Source organism: Anoplopoma fimbria, chromosome 5 (assembly GCF_027596085.1).
Source record: "Anoplopoma fimbria isolate UVic2021 breed Golden Eagle Sablefish chromosome 5, Afim_UVic_2022, whole genome shotgun sequence".
NCBI lineage: Eukaryota > Metazoa > Chordata > Actinopteri > Perciformes > Anoplopomatidae > Anoplopoma > Anoplopoma fimbria.
In genome coordinates, this window is record NC_072453.1 from 10,165,948 (window position 1) to 10,184,113 (window position 18,166).

General features: G+C 38.8%; 1 protein-coding gene across 6 annotated transcripts in view; it reads left to right on the forward strand.

Moving 5' to 3' along the window:
* The window catches only part of exoc7 (exocyst complex component 7), a 15,040-nt gene extending 2,163 nt beyond the window's left edge, over nucleotides 1-12,877 (forward strand). The window contains exons 5-21 of one of the 6 annotated variants that reach the window (XM_054598511.1): nucleotides 230-452; nucleotides 1,511-1,678; nucleotides 1,984-1,995; nucleotides 5,078-5,170; nucleotides 6,751-6,819; nucleotides 7,030-7,175; nucleotides 7,950-8,102; nucleotides 8,186-8,284; nucleotides 8,371-8,433; nucleotides 8,627-8,693; nucleotides 9,583-9,648; nucleotides 9,728-9,848; nucleotides 10,615-10,710; nucleotides 10,796-10,859; nucleotides 11,684-11,725; nucleotides 11,848-11,981; nucleotides 12,551-12,877. In XM_054598511.1, coding sequence (XP_054454486.1) covers nucleotides 230-452; nucleotides 1,511-1,678; nucleotides 1,984-1,995; nucleotides 5,078-5,170; nucleotides 6,751-6,819; nucleotides 7,030-7,175; nucleotides 7,950-8,102; nucleotides 8,186-8,284; nucleotides 8,371-8,433; nucleotides 8,627-8,693; nucleotides 9,583-9,648; nucleotides 9,728-9,848; nucleotides 10,615-10,710; nucleotides 10,796-10,859; nucleotides 11,684-11,725; nucleotides 11,848-11,981; nucleotides 12,551-12,653 — 1,719 coding nt within the window. In that variant the 3' untranslated portion in view covers nucleotides 12,654-12,877. The remainder of the gene's footprint in view (nucleotides 1-229; nucleotides 453-1,510; nucleotides 1,679-1,983; nucleotides 1,996-5,077; nucleotides 5,171-6,750; nucleotides 6,820-7,029; nucleotides 7,176-7,949; nucleotides 8,103-8,185; nucleotides 8,285-8,370; nucleotides 8,434-8,626; nucleotides 8,694-9,582; nucleotides 9,649-9,727; nucleotides 9,849-10,614; nucleotides 10,711-10,795; nucleotides 10,860-11,683; nucleotides 11,726-11,847; nucleotides 11,982-12,550) is intronic. The other 5 variants (XM_054598507.1, XM_054598512.1, XM_054598508.1 and 2 more) reach the window with 5 other exon arrangements.
* The last annotated feature ends 5,289 nt before the right edge of the window (nucleotides 12,878-18,166 follow it).

The following is an 18,166-nucleotide window of genomic DNA, read 5'->3' on the forward strand; positions in this document are numbered from 1 at the left end:
TGGCATACTTTGTCTCGTATATTTGTCGTTAGAGGAATAAGAAATAAAGGAAAGAAAGTCAAAAAGGTACTGGTTGCAAAAAAAAAATCAGTCAAACTGACTTTTGAGACGTTTCAAACATAACCATCCAGCGTTCTATATCAAATGCAGCGTAAAAGTTTACATGTGTATAAAACAAAAAAGGCTATGAATTGTTTGAAAATATACCACTGTTGTTTCCTCTCTGCAGAAAGCGCGCTTTGAGAAGGGCAAAGAGCTGCTGGAGGCGGAGTTCCGCAGCCTTCTGACCCGCTACAGTAAACCCGTTCCCCCGATCCTCATCCTGGACGCCATCAGCATGGACGAGGAGCTGGAGGTCCAGGAGGACGTGGTGCTGGAACACCTCCCAGAGGCCGTTCTGCAGGACATCATCTGCATCGCCGGCTGGCTGGTGGAGTACGGACGCAACCAGGGTTCGGATAGATTTGTTGCTTTTTTCACATCCTCTCCGCTGATCTCTTTACGGCTCCTCGTCTGGTTTTCTTCCTTTTCTCTCTTCCTCTTTTAAAAGTAGAGGATCCCTCCTCTGTGCTCTCCCTGAAGTTTCAACCTGTTTTTAACCCCCGTCACAGATATTTTTTTAGGGGAGAGTTTCTCCTTTTTTCCGATACGAGGGTCCAAGAACAAAGACGTCGTACGCCGTACAGACTGTAAAACCCTCTGAGGCTGATTTGTGATATTGGGCTATACAAGATGAATAGTTTTTCTAAATCTCAGGTAGTGTTGTCACAATATGGGAATTTCTAATTTTGATAATGTATCTTGAATCCTTGACACATTTAGGGCATCAAATTTAAGATTTGTATGAGAAAGCAAAGCTGGTACTTGTGTATCGACTCTGTGGGAAATAAGTATTGAAACTGTATATATTTAGATCGATATATTGATACTTATTTATATTTTAGACAATACCAATCTCAGGTCTTTCACACAGAGAGAGATTTCGAGACACCGACTATCACAAATAGTTCACAGATAAAAAAAAACACTATTAACATGTCCGAGGATTTTGCAAAAGTGGAAAATTCGTTTTGAGATGCTTTAGAAACAGGAGGTCTTAAGAAACTCATTTCGAGTAAATATTTTGCAGCCAAATCAAATAGTTTACAGGATTGACTTTTTTTTTTATACAGGGCTTGTAAAAAGGTAATAAAGTCCATGAATATGAGACATGAATTTGCAGATAAAGACCAGTCCTTCTCATCATTGAGGAGGTTGGTCTTCTTGATTTTTCACAGTTTATTTGTACGCCCTCTGGTGTTTTGGAGAATAATGCAAAGAACAGCATGTTGAGCATAAACGCCTTTGTGCTTGGTTGTAGCTCGCTCTCCATCTGCGGATTCTCGCACTACGACACCACGCACGAGTACAAAGAGAACTTTACCCTCTCTCCTCTCCTCCTCCTCCTCCTCCTCTCCTCCTCTTTCTCCTTTCCTCCTCCTCCTTTTCCTCTCTCTCTCCCTCTCTGCAGATTTCATGAACGTCTACTTCCAGATCCGGTCCAACCAGCTGGATCGCTCCATCAAAGGCCTGAAGGATCACTTCCGTAAGAACAGCGCCTCCTCCGGGATCCTCTACTCGCCCGCCGTCCAGACCAAACGCAAGGACACGCCCACCAAGAAGGCGCCCAAGAGACCAGGTCAGCAAGCCGCCGTCTCCTCGGACAAACCCTCGCTCTGATCCACCTCGTCTTTAGATTATTATTTAATCATAGCAGCACCTTTCTTAGCTCACATTGATCTTCACTACGTTGAGTTTGTTTGATTTGTTTTCCATCCAGCCACATTACTCTGTTCAAAGTGTCGTCCTCCGTCTCTAACCATCACACTCACCGGACTGTTCTGCTCCGTCAGCACCAACTGTGTCTCCCTGTGATTTAAGAGTCCTGCTCCAACTAATCCTTCATCCTTTCCTCTTTTTATAATCCCAATGTTGTGATGACAGTCTACATCCCAGGTAATCAGAACGCTTTAGTGTGTGCCTCGTGCTTGCTTCTGTCCGTCCGATTGCCACATTTCACGGCAGATAGTCAGACAGCATGAGTTTGTTCAGTGTTGAGAAGCCGGACGGCAGAAGTGTGTTTGTTTTAAGGAGAGATGTGGTGAGTGATTTAGCAGCGTAGATGTCGGCCCTCTGGTTTCACTGTGGTTCAATGCACTGAAAGAGACGCTGAAAAGGTAGAATTATGTAAAACTGCAGTTTTACAGGCAAACGCGTCACATTTACTTACAGAAACATTTGGTCCATTATTCTAAAAATACGGAAACGTGACCCCAATGTGGTGTATGGAAAAAATCCACTGCCACGGTTTATTTCATTTTCCATCACAAAAGTTGGGCTGCAACTATCGATTATGTTAATTGTTAATTAATCTTTAACTTCTTGCTTTAATGTTTGAGCTAAAAGATGTCAGACAAGTGTGAAAAAAGTAAAGAGTCCATGGTGACAATGTCAGATTTCTTTTTTTTTTTTTTTTTTGAAAGATACTCAGTTTACAATCAAAGACAAAGAAAAACTGAAAATATTCATATTTCAGAAGCGGGAACCTCGGAACGATAATCAGAACTTAAAATATAGACACAAACAACTATTTGTTATGTAATGATTACCGGAAGATACCAGTCATTTTATACTAGAGAGTCTAACTGTTGGCGCTGTCAGCACTGTTACTGTTGTTTGCGCTGTTAGCACTGTTAGCTGCTGGCTCAAACGTCGCCATGTTTAGAGCCGTGCAGAGACAATAGATGTACTCTAAATTTCGTGTTAAGCATCTTTAACGAATAATGGATCACCAAAATAGCTGCAGATTATTTTCCTGTTAATCGAGTAGCTCTACACAACAGAGGGACTGAGTGTCCTTTTTATTAGGCACGCCTGTAAAGTCTAAAACAAATCCACTATTATCTACTTTTATGATGCCTTTCACATAGTCATAGCAGTGTTCATTAAATTATACATTTAAGGGATGTATTACATTTCCTGAAAGCTGCTTGTCAACAAAACAATGTGGATTTACCACCAGGTGATTTGATAAACTCAGATATTGTGACGTGGTGACATAATGGAGGACCACTTGGTTTAGTCCAGTGTTTCCACATCGTTAAACTCAGCAGTTTGCCACCATGAAACCAGAGGACTGTAGAGTTTTATCAGTGTTTGTGTGTGAATGAGTTCTGCCGAGTGGATGTGTGTGTGTTGTGTCAGCAGTGTAATTGAATGTGTGTGTGTGTGTGTAGTGTTGATCAGTGAAGTGTGTAGTCTTTAAACAGTTGATGAACCGGTTCCTCAGGCACAGATCAGTTTAAATTATGAAACAGGACTTTTTATATTTTCATTTTGTTGACAACCTTTTGATTTGAATTAATCCGTCAACATTAAACTCACAGCTGATTGGTCCTGCTATTGTTTGTGCTGAAGAGTCATAACACTTAAAACTTTATAACTCTATATATTTATATATGTTTATGATAAAAAACTATCATAAACACTTTAACAAGAAAAATGAAATAGATTTTCTGGCAGTAGATAAGATAACAAGATAAGATAAAGGTAACATTAAATTAATACATTTTCATAATGTTTTTTACTCACTTTTTACAATGAGTAAATTGCATCAATTTTTTTGTGCAATAGAACACTATCACAGTGGTCGGAAATGTTGGATTTAAATGTTGTTTTTTTCGCTTCGTGACTGAAGGCGTCTGTGGAATCACGGAAATACCTTTTTAAAGATCCAGCTGAGGTCACACATGGGGCTGGTTGAGACCAAACCAAAGCTAAAATGAAGAAAAAAACTCTGTGGGATGATAACGATGCTTTGTGTTTGCTGCATTTGTACACCAGTCACTGTTTGCTGTGAGCCATCACAATAATAATCCAGTGTTTCACATTTTGTTTTTCTAGTGTTTTTAAAAACTCATTGACTGCAGCTTTAATTGTGCTACATGTTTACTAACTCACTAACCAATCGAACTAAGATATCGTGTTTCAATCCGGAGAATATGAATGTACTGTAGACCGGTGGTTCCCAACCTGAGGTCCGGCCCCCCCCGCATAAATAAGATTTGCACATGTACAGCATAAATCATAATAACACTCTTACTGGATAATTTGTACAAATGTTTTTATATAATACTATTAGAAAATATATGTTTTATTTGTCCTCACTCAAAATTTGTAGTCTACTTTTAACATTCTGTGCACATTGTCAGATGTTTTATTTTATTAACCTTTATCTGACCAGGCAGAGTCATTAGGAACCAATTGTTCTTTACAATGGCTGCCTGCCTACTCTAATATTATTAGTTTTATTCAATTAGTAGAATGTGATCCAAACATTTTCAATAAATCCGGAGTGTTGTTTAGTCCAAAGTAAAATCTGCCTTTATTTATTTTTAAAAAATCGACGAGTTATATTCACTAAAGAAAGTTGAATTAATAAAAAAAATTAAAATACCCTGAATCACTTTTTTTTTTTTTTACAAATTTTGTTTTGGGATTTGTACATTTTTTAGGGTGATGATGTCAGAAAATAGTGGGCAGGCTTTTAAAAAACAAAAATAGGGGGCGGGGCTTCCAGGAGAGCCGGTTGTGAACCACCGCCGTAGTAGTTTGCTGTGTTTAACCGTGTGACAGAATGTTTCTGGTCGTATTAATTCTGGATAAACGTGTCTGTTCATTGTTTTAATTGTGACGGCTGTGTTTGTGTTTTTAGACCGACCTAACCTGTAACCTCACATGACCCCGGGGTCACTGTGTGTGTGTGTGTTTGTGTCTGAGCACACACCTGTGGTTGTCCTCACGTAGCTGTAGTCGCTCATCCTGGTGTGTTGCCGTGGTGATAGGCTGCCCCCCCCCCCCCCCCATAGAAACCTCTGCTGCCCGTCTCGGTGGTGGTGGTGTCTGTGTTTCACTTGTGTTCACTTCCTAGCTCTCCCTTCTTCTTCTTCTCCTTCTTCTCCTGTTTCTTCTTCTCCTCTTTGGCTGTCTGGACCTCCTCCTCCTCCTCTGGACTCTGTCTCTGTGTTTATGGGACCAGGGACCATTCGCAAGGCTCAGAACCTTCTGAAACAGTACTCACAGCATGGGCTGGATGGGAAAAAGGGGGGCTCTAACCTCACTCCTTTGGAAGGTAACGCACCCCCGCCTCCTCTTCGGTGTCTTCTTCTTCTCTCCTCTCCCCTCTTCCTCGCTCGCGGTGTGATGCTCATGTTGTTGTCTCGTTCAGAGCAACACGAAACTCCTCACAAACGTCACAACAGCTTTGAGATCAGGCAGATTATTGATTTAAAAGCATGAATGATACCTGATAAGTATTTTTATCCTCTAGCGCTACAAAAAAGCCAACAAATATTGAGGTAATTAAAAGCAAACGCATTCATCCTAAAACACTTAACACAATTATTAGCGATCTAGCTTCATCACAGCAACATATTTAAAGCAGAACTACAATATTTATGTGATCTTTAACATTAACGGTGAGTTTCTGGAGTAAATTTGCCAGAATCAACCACCATGTTGTTAAATTCTTTAAAAAAAAAAAGAAAAATCACTTTACTTTAATTTATTGTTGCTTCAAGGGAAACTTATCAGCGCAGCAGAAAATGAAAATACAACAAAAGACAGTTTCTTAATACCTTTTAAATATACGGTATAATGACAAAACACCCTAAAAATCCCAAAGGAGACAGATATTTTTGTGTTTTATTGATAAATGACGAAGTATTAATTGTCAAAACTGTTGGTTAACTTTCCATGATTGTGAAATTGTCTAAATTACTTTATTGACTTAAATCCAAGATGATTTTTCTCCCAGGAGAGACGATAAAGAATATATATTTTTGTTTGCTGATATTTAAAGGGATGGTTCTTATTTTTTGAAGTGTGGTTTTATGAGACACTTATCCACAGTCAGTGTCAGTGTCTATTTTCACAGCTTTACCTAACTGTCAGCCAAGCCATCAGACTCCATTGAAAAAAACCTGTAATTTTACCTCGCAGAGCACAGGAGTTACTGGTCTACTGCTGCCTCCTTTGGTTAGTTAGTTTGTGTTATTGTGTGACTTTTGGTGTTTTAAAGGGTTAGTTAGGGTTAACCAAAGTTAAGATTACTTTATTTTTTATCAATGGAGTCTGGTGTCTTTGAAGAGAGCATAGATGACCGCTTCAGATCCCCCTCAGAAAGGTAAAGAGGTGAAAATATTCTTAGTTTAGCGTAAACTTAAACTGATATTGATTATTTTAGGTGTCCACAGAAGTACATTGATTTGCTCCATCTACTGTAGTAATACACTGACTATGTAGAAGTACCTCATATTACCGCACTTAAAAACATCCCTACTGTCCCTTTAACAGTGAACTTAAAGAGCTGCGATGAATCAAAAGCTGTGGTGACGGTTTTTTTCTTAAAGCTCGTCTTCTCATCAAACACACACTGACTAACTTAGACGAGTCACACACACACACACACACACACACACACACACACACACACACACACACACACACACACACACACAAACCTTGACTGCAGTGGGTGTCCCATGCTCCCCCCCCTCCCTGCTGGGTGCTTGGTGGTGGTCGGTGCAGACGTTCCAGGTTCAGGTTTGCCCCCATCCTCCCTATCTGGACCTAGTCACGACCCCCGGTGGTCTGACTGGGTCTGTCTCCCCTACTGCCTCCCCCCCCCTCCACCCCCACCTCACCCACCAGGTCACGATCACGACCTGCGGGTCAAACACCTCTCTGACGCTCTGACCGAGAAGCACGGGGCGGCCTCAGGTGAGTGATGGGAACACGAGGGGAAAGAGAAGGAACATTAACAACAAAACAGAAAGTCTCACCTACTGCAGCTTTAATACATGAATATATACTTATATATTTATACCTTCATCTGAATATAAAACACACTCATAACTGCCTGTTCGTTTTGTATGAACATCTCTTATTATTTACGGGCTGACTGGGTCTTTTTGCTCGTGTGACTCTCAGGAAAAGACGACGTTCTGGACATCGAGATCGACTCGTACATCCACTGCATCAGCGCCTTCGTGAAGTTGGCTCAGAGCGAGTACGCCCTGCTGGCAGAAATCATCCCCGAGCACCACCAGAAGAAAACCTTCGACTCACTCATTCAGGTCAGAGAGACTCATTCATTCATTCATTCATTTAAAAGTTTAAAGTAAAGCAAGATAGTCGCTGTCATGTGAGGCTGGAGCTCATTGATTAATCCTCTTCATGATTGTTAAAACAAAGTCTTAATTATTCAGATGAGTTGATCCGGTTCTGTCAAATGAAACCTTTTAGAATGTGAAAAATAATCAACACTCATTGTGTCTGAATGGAATTATTCATTTTAGTTCATGTTTTCATCTTTATTAATATATTTAGTTGATGAGATGATAAACATTAATACTACTACAACCAATAATACCACTATTACTATTAATAGTAATTATAATACTAGTAATAATAATAATAGTAATACTAGTAATAATAATAATAATATTAATATGGTATCGGCCACATTAAACCTGCTGGACTACCCTTGATTTACAACAGAAGTTTTCTCAATCATTTCTCTTTGTTTCATGAAGCAGATGTAAGAGGATGTTACCAAAATAATTTACTTCCTAATATTATTATTATTATTATTATTATTATTATTATAATTATAGCTGCGTTCCAGATCACATCAATTTTCTTTTTGCTTTAACTACAAACAGCAGCTGCCCTTTTTAAAATACGTACTGTTGCATTCAGTGTGCATTCAATTTGGACTTACTACTAACTCATAATACAGCACCTTGAACTTTGGCCCTCTTGCTCATATATTCTCTGTGCAAGGGATTGTGGGTCAGAATGCAACAATATGAACGTACTCTGTCAGTAAACTGTCCGTCTGTCCACAGGAGGCTCTGGACAACCTGATGCTGGAGGGAGACAACATCGTGTCGGCAGCTCGTAGAGCCATAATGAGACACGACTACTCGGCCGTTCTCACCATCTTCCCGATCCTCAGACACCTGAAGATGAACAAGGCGGAGTTTGACTCCACGCTGCAGGTCAGAGTCAGTTTAAGTCCTCATCTATTGCTTAAAAAGAATGCTTTTTTATTTAATTAAATGAATTTTGACTTTGTGTTCAGGGAACAGCAGCGAGCACCAAGAACAAGCTGCCGACTCTCATCACCTCCATGGAGACGATCGGAGCCAAAGCTCTGGAGGAGTTCGCCGACAGCATCAAGGTGAGAACCTCACGTTTTAATATCCTCCACCTCCGATCATCCACTACGTAGACGTGTGCTGAATTCTTTTCTCTTTTTAACCACAGAATGATCCGGATAAAGAATACAACATGCCAAAGGACGGAACCGTCCACGAGCTGACCAGTAACGTAAGAGAAGAGCTCACTCATTCCTGTTTGGTGACAAGACGGGATTTATTTGTTCCTCAACAGGAGTCTGATTGTTTGTCAGTGGTGGTCTCCATGGCAACGGCTAATGTTTAGACCACCTCTCTCTCTCTCTGTCTTTCTGTCTCTCTCTCTCCCCTCCCTCCCTCTCTCTCTCTCTCTCTCTCTCCTGCAGGCCATCCTGTTCCTGCAGCAGCTGCTGGACTTCCATGAGACAGCCGGAGCCATGCTGGCCTCTCAAGGTACCTCCTCCTCTTCCTCCTCCTCCTCCTCTTTATCCTCGTTATCGTTGACCTGCTGCCGCTCCGCTACTCTGCTGATAAGCTGCTTCCTTTAATGCTAACGCCAGATTGTTTTTGATCTAAACTAACATCAGTGTCGGTCTTCTGTTCTTCTGCTCATGACGAGTTTGATTCTGTCAGAGTATTCGGACTGTGTTGTGTTTTTGTTTTTGTCTCAGTTCTTCAACACATCCTAGATTCTCTTTCACTCGTTCTGTATCTTTGATTCTCTGACTTTCCTTCTTCTTCTTGCTTCAAACATCTTTCCTCTCCTTTCAGAGGCAGTATGTGTTCAGATTCAGTCTCAGTGATATTTCAGTAAAGATTAATGCTTTTGTTGATTTGTTATTCATTTCTCCGGCTCCCTCCTGTTCTCTGTCGACGGCGGCTTCTCTTTTCCCTCCTTTCTCGATCACTCGACCCCTCGGCTGATGTCCGGTTGCTTCCTCTGCACTAACAAATCTCTTCTAACCTTTTTTTTGCACTTGTGCCTCTCTCTCTTTCTCTTCTGCCTTGCCTCGGCCCTTTTAGTACTGGGGGACACTTACAATATACCTTTAGACCCCCGAGGTAAGAACAAGGCCCCTGGAGGCCCTCTGCTGATGAGTCTGAATGTTTTCTTCACGCCGTTAATAATGCATTCAGAATGTTTTCATAATGAGACACTCAGCTGAGTCGTGCATGTGATGAAAGAAAAGTACTTTTAGATTCCACTATGGAAACCTGAGGTCTTCCACTGTAATAAATGCTCATCGTTTGAGTGGAGTCTTAGAGGATTAAATGAAGTATTAATACTCATATTTGTGTGTTGGATGCTGTGCGTTTCTAACAGATTCTGTTTTCTCTCCAGAGACGAGTTCGTCAGCGAGCAGCTACACCTCGGAGTTCAACAAACGGCTCCTCAGTGCTTATATCTGTAAGTGGAGAAAGACACCGACACCTCCTTTACTGTGAAATGTTTAGTTTGTGTAAACTGATCATCTTCTCCTCTGAAGGTAAAGTGTTGGGGAACCTGCAGCTGAACCTGCTCAGTAAATCCAAAGTGTACGAGGATTCAGCGCTGAGCGCCATCTTTCTGCACAACAACTACAACTACATCCTGAAATCACTGGAGAAGTACGGTTTCTTTATTTTAGACCTTCATTTACTGACGGGAACGATCTGTTTTTTAACAACCGATATGATGATTTACTGGTTTCATTATAAAGATCAAAATAATGCTAATTCATTTTACAGTAATTTGAATTTGTCAGAACTTTCTTTTAAGGACTAAACCACTGTTTAAGATACTAAACTACTTATGTGTATACATTTGTATTTCTTTTTTTATTATTATGGTGTCATGCATAAAGTCCAGCCCAAACAGGATTACGAGACACCTTTATTTAGAAAAAGAAAGACCAGAAACCAGAATAGAAAAATAAATAACAATCTTTAGAAACCAAAGAGAGACAACTTATAAGCATTAGAATTAAATATCCATTCCAATCTGTCATCGTCAGTGCACCAAAACATTTAATTTAATCTAGATATACTTCAGAATTGTCATCAAATCTACATTTATTTTGGGATATATCAACAGTTAATATAAGCCACTCTGCACAACAATTATGAGTTCACGTCGAAGAAATATGGAAGGCTTAATGAGGGGTGGTGATGAATGATGGCGAGTAGATGCTGCAGAAATAAATGGAGGCAAATGGCTGCATGGAAGGTCAAAGTAGTAGTAGTAGTAGTAGTAGTAGTAATAGTTTGCAGAGCAGTTCACAGAAATGATATGTTCTATATGAGCTGAAACATGCTGTTCAAAGCCACTGGTTTAGTCCTCAGAGACTGAATCTGTCCAGAACATTTTCAATGTCTCCCCTCTGAATGTCTTCAGGTCTGAGTTGATCCAGCTGGTGACGGTGACGCAGAAGAAAGCAGAGAATTCCTACAGAGAGCTGATCGAGCAGCAGATCCAGATGTACCAGCATAGGTAAACACGTTCAAATAAACTTTATATTCACATCTGTGCTGTTTCCCCGGCTCACGTTGACCCGATGTCTTTGATTCTGTCTCAGCTGGGTGAGAGTCACAGAACACCTGACGAGCAGGAACATGCCCGTCTTCCAACCCGGCACCAAGGTCAGAGTTTTATTATCTCTCACTCTCGAAGAAAAGTGAAAGTTTTCACCAGCTTTGGTGCAGAAGTGTTAACTTTAACACGGCGGTATGATTTTTATCACTGAAGACAAGTAGATGAGCCAGTTGAGCTGAGGACCATTGAGGGCCGCGTGTCTCAGTTTTGGTCCATCCCAAAACATTACATATCCTCCCTAAATATATTATTCACACTTTATAGATTTAAATGTTCATACTAACCTGCTGAATTTCACCTTTCCTCAGATTGTCAGGTACATTTCTTAAAGTTCTCCTAAAGGGATAGTTTAGAAGAAGTGTGCGAGAAAAATATTTTTTTGCTGTGGAAAGGGGCAGCAGCAAAACATATCTTTTAAATCTTCAAATCCACCAGACTCCATTGGCAAAAACAGCAATTTTACCTAATAGAACACAGGAGTTTCTGGTCTACTGCTGCCTCTGTTAGTTTGTTTTTGTTATAGTGTGACTTTGGTGAATCCAAACTAACCCTTTGAAACACAGAAGTAACTTCACAACAACACAAATAAACTAACCGATGGAGGCAGCTCCTGTGTTCTGAGAGGTAAAATTGCTGTTTTTGTCAATGGAGTCTGGCTTTGAAGCGAGCAGAGATGACGGATTCAGTTCCCCGTCAGTATTTCATATAACCACACTTTTAAACATCACAACTATTCAATGATGTTCTTAAGAATATGTATTTCTTATATAAAATCCATAGTAAGTGTTGATCATGAGTCATTTTGCCCTCTGTCACGAGTGTCTCTGTGTCTTTGTGTACGTTTTGTAACTGAAGTCTCTCCCTCCTCCAGCTCAAAGATAAAGAGCGACAGGTGATCAAAGACAAATTCAAGGTGAGGGAAGAATCACATTATTGTCAAATATCTTTCAACAAACCAAACACTGTAAAGATCCACTCTGTAGTAGCATAAACGTGAAATATTTGACATCCTTTTCTCACCCGGCTGCCTCTCAGGGTTTTAACGACGGGCTGGAGGAGTTGTGTAAGATCCAGAAGGGTTGGGCGATCCCGGACAAAGAGCAAAGAGACTTCATCCGTCAGGCTCAGAAGAGGGTGGTGTCTGAAGCCTACAGGGCCTTCCTGCACAGGTGAGACGAGGATCATTACTGTATGTGTGAGTAGGAAGTGTGAGATACTTCCAAACAGCTGATGTGTTTATTGTTATATCATGTTTATTGCTGTCATGAAAAAATATCATAAAATAAAAGTCATGTGTCAAAGTGAAGTAATGACATTTTCATGACATAATAGACTTTAAAAAAAAGATTATTGCCATTTTACTTTTTTTATTTTACTTCTTTCAACATAATATACTGTGAATTTGTTATGATTTGTTTTACATACTATACTGACTTTTTTCGACATGCTATACTATGACTTTTTTCGACATACTGTACTATGCTTTTTTTTTTCTTTTACATACTACAGTATGATATTTTTGACAAACTATACTACATCCTGTCTATTTCTGTTTGTCATCAATTAAATGCGTTCAATTTCAGTCTTATAATGTTAAAGAATTACAAAGAAATCCTGCGACGAAATCAGAAATGATCTTTTAAATAACCATTATACGGCACTACACCTTCCAGCCAAACAGACCCCCTCACAGTCTGATTCCATTCACACTGAACCATGTTTCTTTTGTTTGTTCTAGATGTGCCAACATCTCCTTCACCAAGAACCCTGAGAAGTATAACAAGTATCGGCCGGAGGAAGTGGAGGAGATGATAGAAAAGCTGTTCGACACGTCGGCTTGAGCTGCACTTTGATCAAGACCAACCTCATGATCTTGACGTTCTCCGAACACATCTCACCCTGAACACATCACGTTAACCACTGAGACACTCCCTCACACTACTCTCACCCTCGCTGTGTCTCATGAATGTTTTGTACAAAGATATGAACATGATGTATTTATGCAATGTAGCCGTTCCAGCTTAGCATTTCAAAACGAATAAAGGGAACTCTGAAATGACCCAGGCCACAGTTTGTTTTGTTGATGAGTTACACAACAACACAGCAGATAATTAGACTGGTTTAGTGACAAAAAAAAAGACAGGAGGAGCTGAACGCTGAGCGTCATTTGTTATCCAATTTTGAATCTCTTTAAACTATGGTTGAATGTTTAGTTTGGACACACTGTTAATCACCACATAGACGTCAGAAAAAGCTTTTCTTTAGCTCTGTGCATCATTCAAGCATCAAGATTGTTTGCATCCTAACAGGCTTTCAAGGGTTTTCTTTAGGAGGATCACTTTAGAGCTCCTCATTAAGACGGCCTCTCTGGATGTGTCCTTAATGTAACGTGATGGCCCAGAATGTGTTTGGTTTTAATTTCCATAATTTAACGGTCTCATGTTAAAGTGCCGGATCTTGGTAATGTGATTCTATAGAAGATTGCAGCGTGTTCAGTCAGTGTTAAAGCTGCTCAGTAACTTAATTATTTATGGAGGATCAGATGATGTGAAGGATGTGGAGCCCAAAGAGAATCATCACCAATCTGCAGTTCCTCTCATTACTACGGAGCATTTTATCATCTTTAAGCTTTTTGTTGTCTGTTTGTTCACTCTCACAGCTTCATCTCCAGCAGGCGGTCGTTTTCTGCCAGAAACACGACTCCTAATAAATGCTTATGTTGACTGTTAACTGCTGGACGTATAAGTTTGCTATATTAACTTGAAAGCCAATAATAGATCCTTTTTGAAGTTTCTGCTGCCCCCAAGTGGCTAGAAAACTTTGTAGGGTTTCAGTTCTGATAAATCCAAGAAGTAAACTTAGTGTGAAAAAGTAGAAAACTGCAGACAGAATTATAATAATAGCCATTATTAATCAAATAGTAGCTAATAAAGGCTGGGTAAAAAGACCTACATGTATTCTATTATTTCACAGCAATAAATTCAGTATTATGCACGTTTCCACAGCACAAATTTCAGGGTTGAGATATGTTTAAAATAAAGCACTAAAAAAAAGTCATAGTATGTCGAAATAAGTCATAGTATAGTAAATGGAAAAAAGTCATAAAAAAGTCATAGTACTGTATGTTGGAAAAAGTCAAAAAATCATAGTATACTATGGGGAAAAAGTAATAAAAATCATAGTATGTCGAAACAAGTTATAGGACTGTCTGACGAAAAAAGTAAAAGTACTCTATGTTGAAAAAAGTCATAAAAAGTCATAGTACTGTACGTCGAAAAAAGTCATAAGAAGTCATAGTACTGTACGTCGAAAAAAGTCATAAGAAGTCATAGTATACTATGGCGAAAAAGTAATAAAAATCATAGTATATTGTGTTGAAAAAGTTGTAAAAAAGTATAATATAAGTATAATATTTATTTAACAGTTGTAGTATAATAAGTCAAAAAACTTATAAAAGGTTTTAACAAAGTGTGTTGAAATAAAGTCAGAGTACAGTATATCCCCAAAAAGTCATAAAAAGAGTATAGTATGTAGAAAAAATATATGAAAAGTTAATGTATAATATGTCGGAAAAAGTTTTTTAAAATGAATAGTATAGTTTGTAGAAAACATTTATTAAATGTCGGTATAGTATCTCATTAAAAAGGAACAGTATAAATGTTTGTCCAAAAAAGTTATAAAAAGTCATAGTACTGTATGTTGAAAAAAGTCAGTACATAGTACACATACTCGGCAGTGATTATGAGATATTATGTGACAGGAAGCCTGTCAGCAGTCGACATGTATGAAGCATTTAAAGATGTAGGGGATGCAACACATCAGGTCTGAAGTTAATGATACCAGTAGTCACATGTTGCGAAGCAGACAGAGAAGAGCTATGTAACAACTGGATGGATTTATTATTACAACACATTTTGCAATAAAACTGTCGGCATGCATGGAAACACAAACAAACTTATACTGTATCTCACATTAAAGCAGCACATACATTTTATATCCTGTGACATTATGATCATGTATAATCAACAGCCAACCTTTCTACGTCGTGTTCTGAGCAGTGTCCACCTGCTGACCACATGTAGGTTTCTGGCAAAACAAAATGGATTTGACACAAATGAAGCCGGCTGAGGATTTACTTATTGCCCCAATGGAGAATAAATCTAAAATCCAAATAAGGGATCATGTCTGGGTTTTTATTCCTCCCACTTTTACTTGATCTTCATAAACCTCAAGAACATTTCACACATGCCCCTATCTCTGAAATGTTATGGAACATTTGCTGCATGGGCTCATGTATGAATGGGAGCAGGGATAGATATTCAGGGAAATCCGTTCTTCCAGTTTCCCATATCGTGACCTCGTAAGGTTTCAAGGAAAATGTTGTGAATGAAAGCAGAAACATGGCAGGGACAAGCACGTAAATGTTTACGTCATTCACAGTTGGTTTGATATAGGTCAGCATGGTTTGTTCCTCTGGGGATTATGAATGTGTGAAGCCAATTTAAAGGCAATCCATTACATAATGGTTGAGATATCAAAGTAAACTGATGCTGGAGCCATGTCATGCTTCACTAAAGGAAAACTTAAATTTCTTGATCAATCAATCAGTGTATTTTGCTGAGCTTATTGAGCTTTTCACGATCCATTTAATAACCAAAAGGTGGTCTAAACATTAGCTTCACATGACCTTCACTGTGCCAAATACAATGTTTGTCTTTTTGTCTGTAAAGGTTTTCTTCAGTTCATCATTTTCTTCTTCAATGGCTGGTCAATAGTTCAGTTTTCTTAATGTTGTCCTGAGGTATTACTCATTTGTCACCTTTGTCCCATTGATAACATTTATGTTGCTCTTGATTGTGCAGATTGTGGTAACAATGAACCTTTATGAAACGTGGAGGACGCACCTGTCCAGGGAAAGATGCTCGTGTGCATGGTGAGGAAGAGGATGAAGTGCACGACTTTACAGAGCATATCTGTCCGGAGACGGTTACGCACGGCTCGTCGATCCCCATCAAGAAGACTCGGACCACTGATGTCTTCAAGGGGTGACTCATTTCTATCCAGGCCTGAGGAAGAGTGTTCCTCCTCTCCCAACCTCTGCCTCTACTCTGCACACTGCCAGGGACGGTTTTCTTAAAGGTAACCGATAAACGGCTCCATATTTTTTATCCAATATGATAAAAAATATTAGAAACATGTGGAGAGGAAAAGTGTTGCTATTCAGAAATACTAGGCAGTTTAAAAAACATATTCAGCAGAAATAATAATAATAATAATAATAATAATAATAATAATAGTAATCATAATAATAATAATAATAATAATAATAATAATAATAATTGACATTTGAGATAAGCTATCATTACCCCTTTATTAACTGGATAAGCAGGTTACGGAAAATGGATGGATGGATGGATAATAATAATAATAATAATAATAATAATAATAATAATAATAATAATAATAATAATAATAATAATAATAATAATAATAATAATAATAAAGGCACATTTAGTACGATAAGACTATCTATTATACTTTTATTAAAATATAATTTGGACCACCAACTCTCACTTTATCAGAAGTGAGAGTTGGTGGTTATTTTCATTCACCTGTTGACTCCTGACTCAGACCAGTCTGCCCCCCTGTGGTCACAATGAGCCACTGCATCTTTACTGTAGAAAATATACATACTGTGTTCCTATAGGAAGCAGAGATATCCCAATAAATCATGTTTAATAATCGAATAATCATTCACAATGTGTACATTTACTGTTTAAGTTGTTTGGAAAGGTGTTATATAAATAGAGTTATTATTATTGTTATTATTATTAAGTACAAACGGCAATTTTTACTGCAGTATTGTTACACTGTGATATGATTTAATGTATTACCTTGCTATATTAAATTATCTTTTTCTTTGTCCGTTTTGTCAATTTATCCCTAACCGAAGTGAGATGTAAACTTACTGGTCGGGAAAACGATTGTGTTTGTATTCTTTTAATATATTTTATTCAAAATGTTGTGAATAAAACTGCGTGATTAGTGATAACTGCGAATTATATAATATGGTATAACTTTGGCATTTATGCAGAAACAATGACGGATGCAACTTATCAATTATCAAAATAGTTACCACATAGTGTTCTGTCGATCCTCTAATGCAAAACTAGAGTGCAAATGTTGCACTTAAATAATAAATGAATAATAAATGATAGGGTGTTTGTGTTATTCAGCTGGGTTTGCAGGATTTACAAAACAATGATGACAACAACAAAATACAACTAATAATGTAACAGCCAGAATAAAACTGTGTAAAAAGAAACTAAAACAACATGCAGATGTTTAGCAGGTATGATATTTAATATCTCAGTTTAGTAGGTTAGCATGCTAATGTTTGAAAAGTAGCCCTAAACACAAAGTACAGCCGAGACTGATGGGTCATAAAAGTTTTAAATGATGGTGATTTTGGAAGATAAGCCTGACGTTACAATTCAACCTGAGAGAAACATGAACGTCTGTATAATCTGTCAACACTCTGTGTGTGTTTGGGTTCTACTGTATTAGTACGAGTCCATTGGGGTTAAAGAACTGTTCTCTGCTCGCTCTCCTCTGTCCCTCCATCCTCATTAACACTGACATACATAACCTCACAGAGCAGCTGTACAAACACAAACACTCCTCTTTTACACTCCTTTTTTAAATCCAGGAGGAAGCTGCGGTTTTTGTTTCCTCCTCTGGGAGTCTGAATCAGTCGGACATCAAACATCCTGGAAGTCTGAGGAAGTTCAACAAGTCTAGAGAGGTCACGTGATCTTACTATTGTAGGTGTTGATTAATTAACATTACTACATTTTATTATGCTAAATGATGAATTTTGTGGTAATTTAATTTTCCACGGTTTTCCATGTTTTACCCCATTCCTACTACACACCATGTGGACTTTATTTTCTTAGACCGTGTTTGACAGATTTTTCAGTAGTTCTCCTACCAACTCAGACATCATTGACACAGACATGACCTCTTTAAACCAAATACATTTCTGTAATAAAGGGAAGTTTCTCCTGTTCACCAGCAGATGGCAGCAGAAGCACAATGAAGCAGAACTCGACTGTACTCACTGAGTTCCTGCTTTGGCTCCCTACACACACAGTCAAGTCATCAGAGGAGCTACAGATGGTGGTGCATGTTTACTCCTGTCTCAGCATCCACCCATCACGTAGAAACCGAGGCCCTTTAAGGCTCAGTGATGCATGAAGGCATTGGGTTTTCCGTGTATCGGTGCCGCCGGGGTCGGGATAGCACTTACAACTGACACATGAGGACTTCTTCTTCTTTGCACGGAGCTTCTATG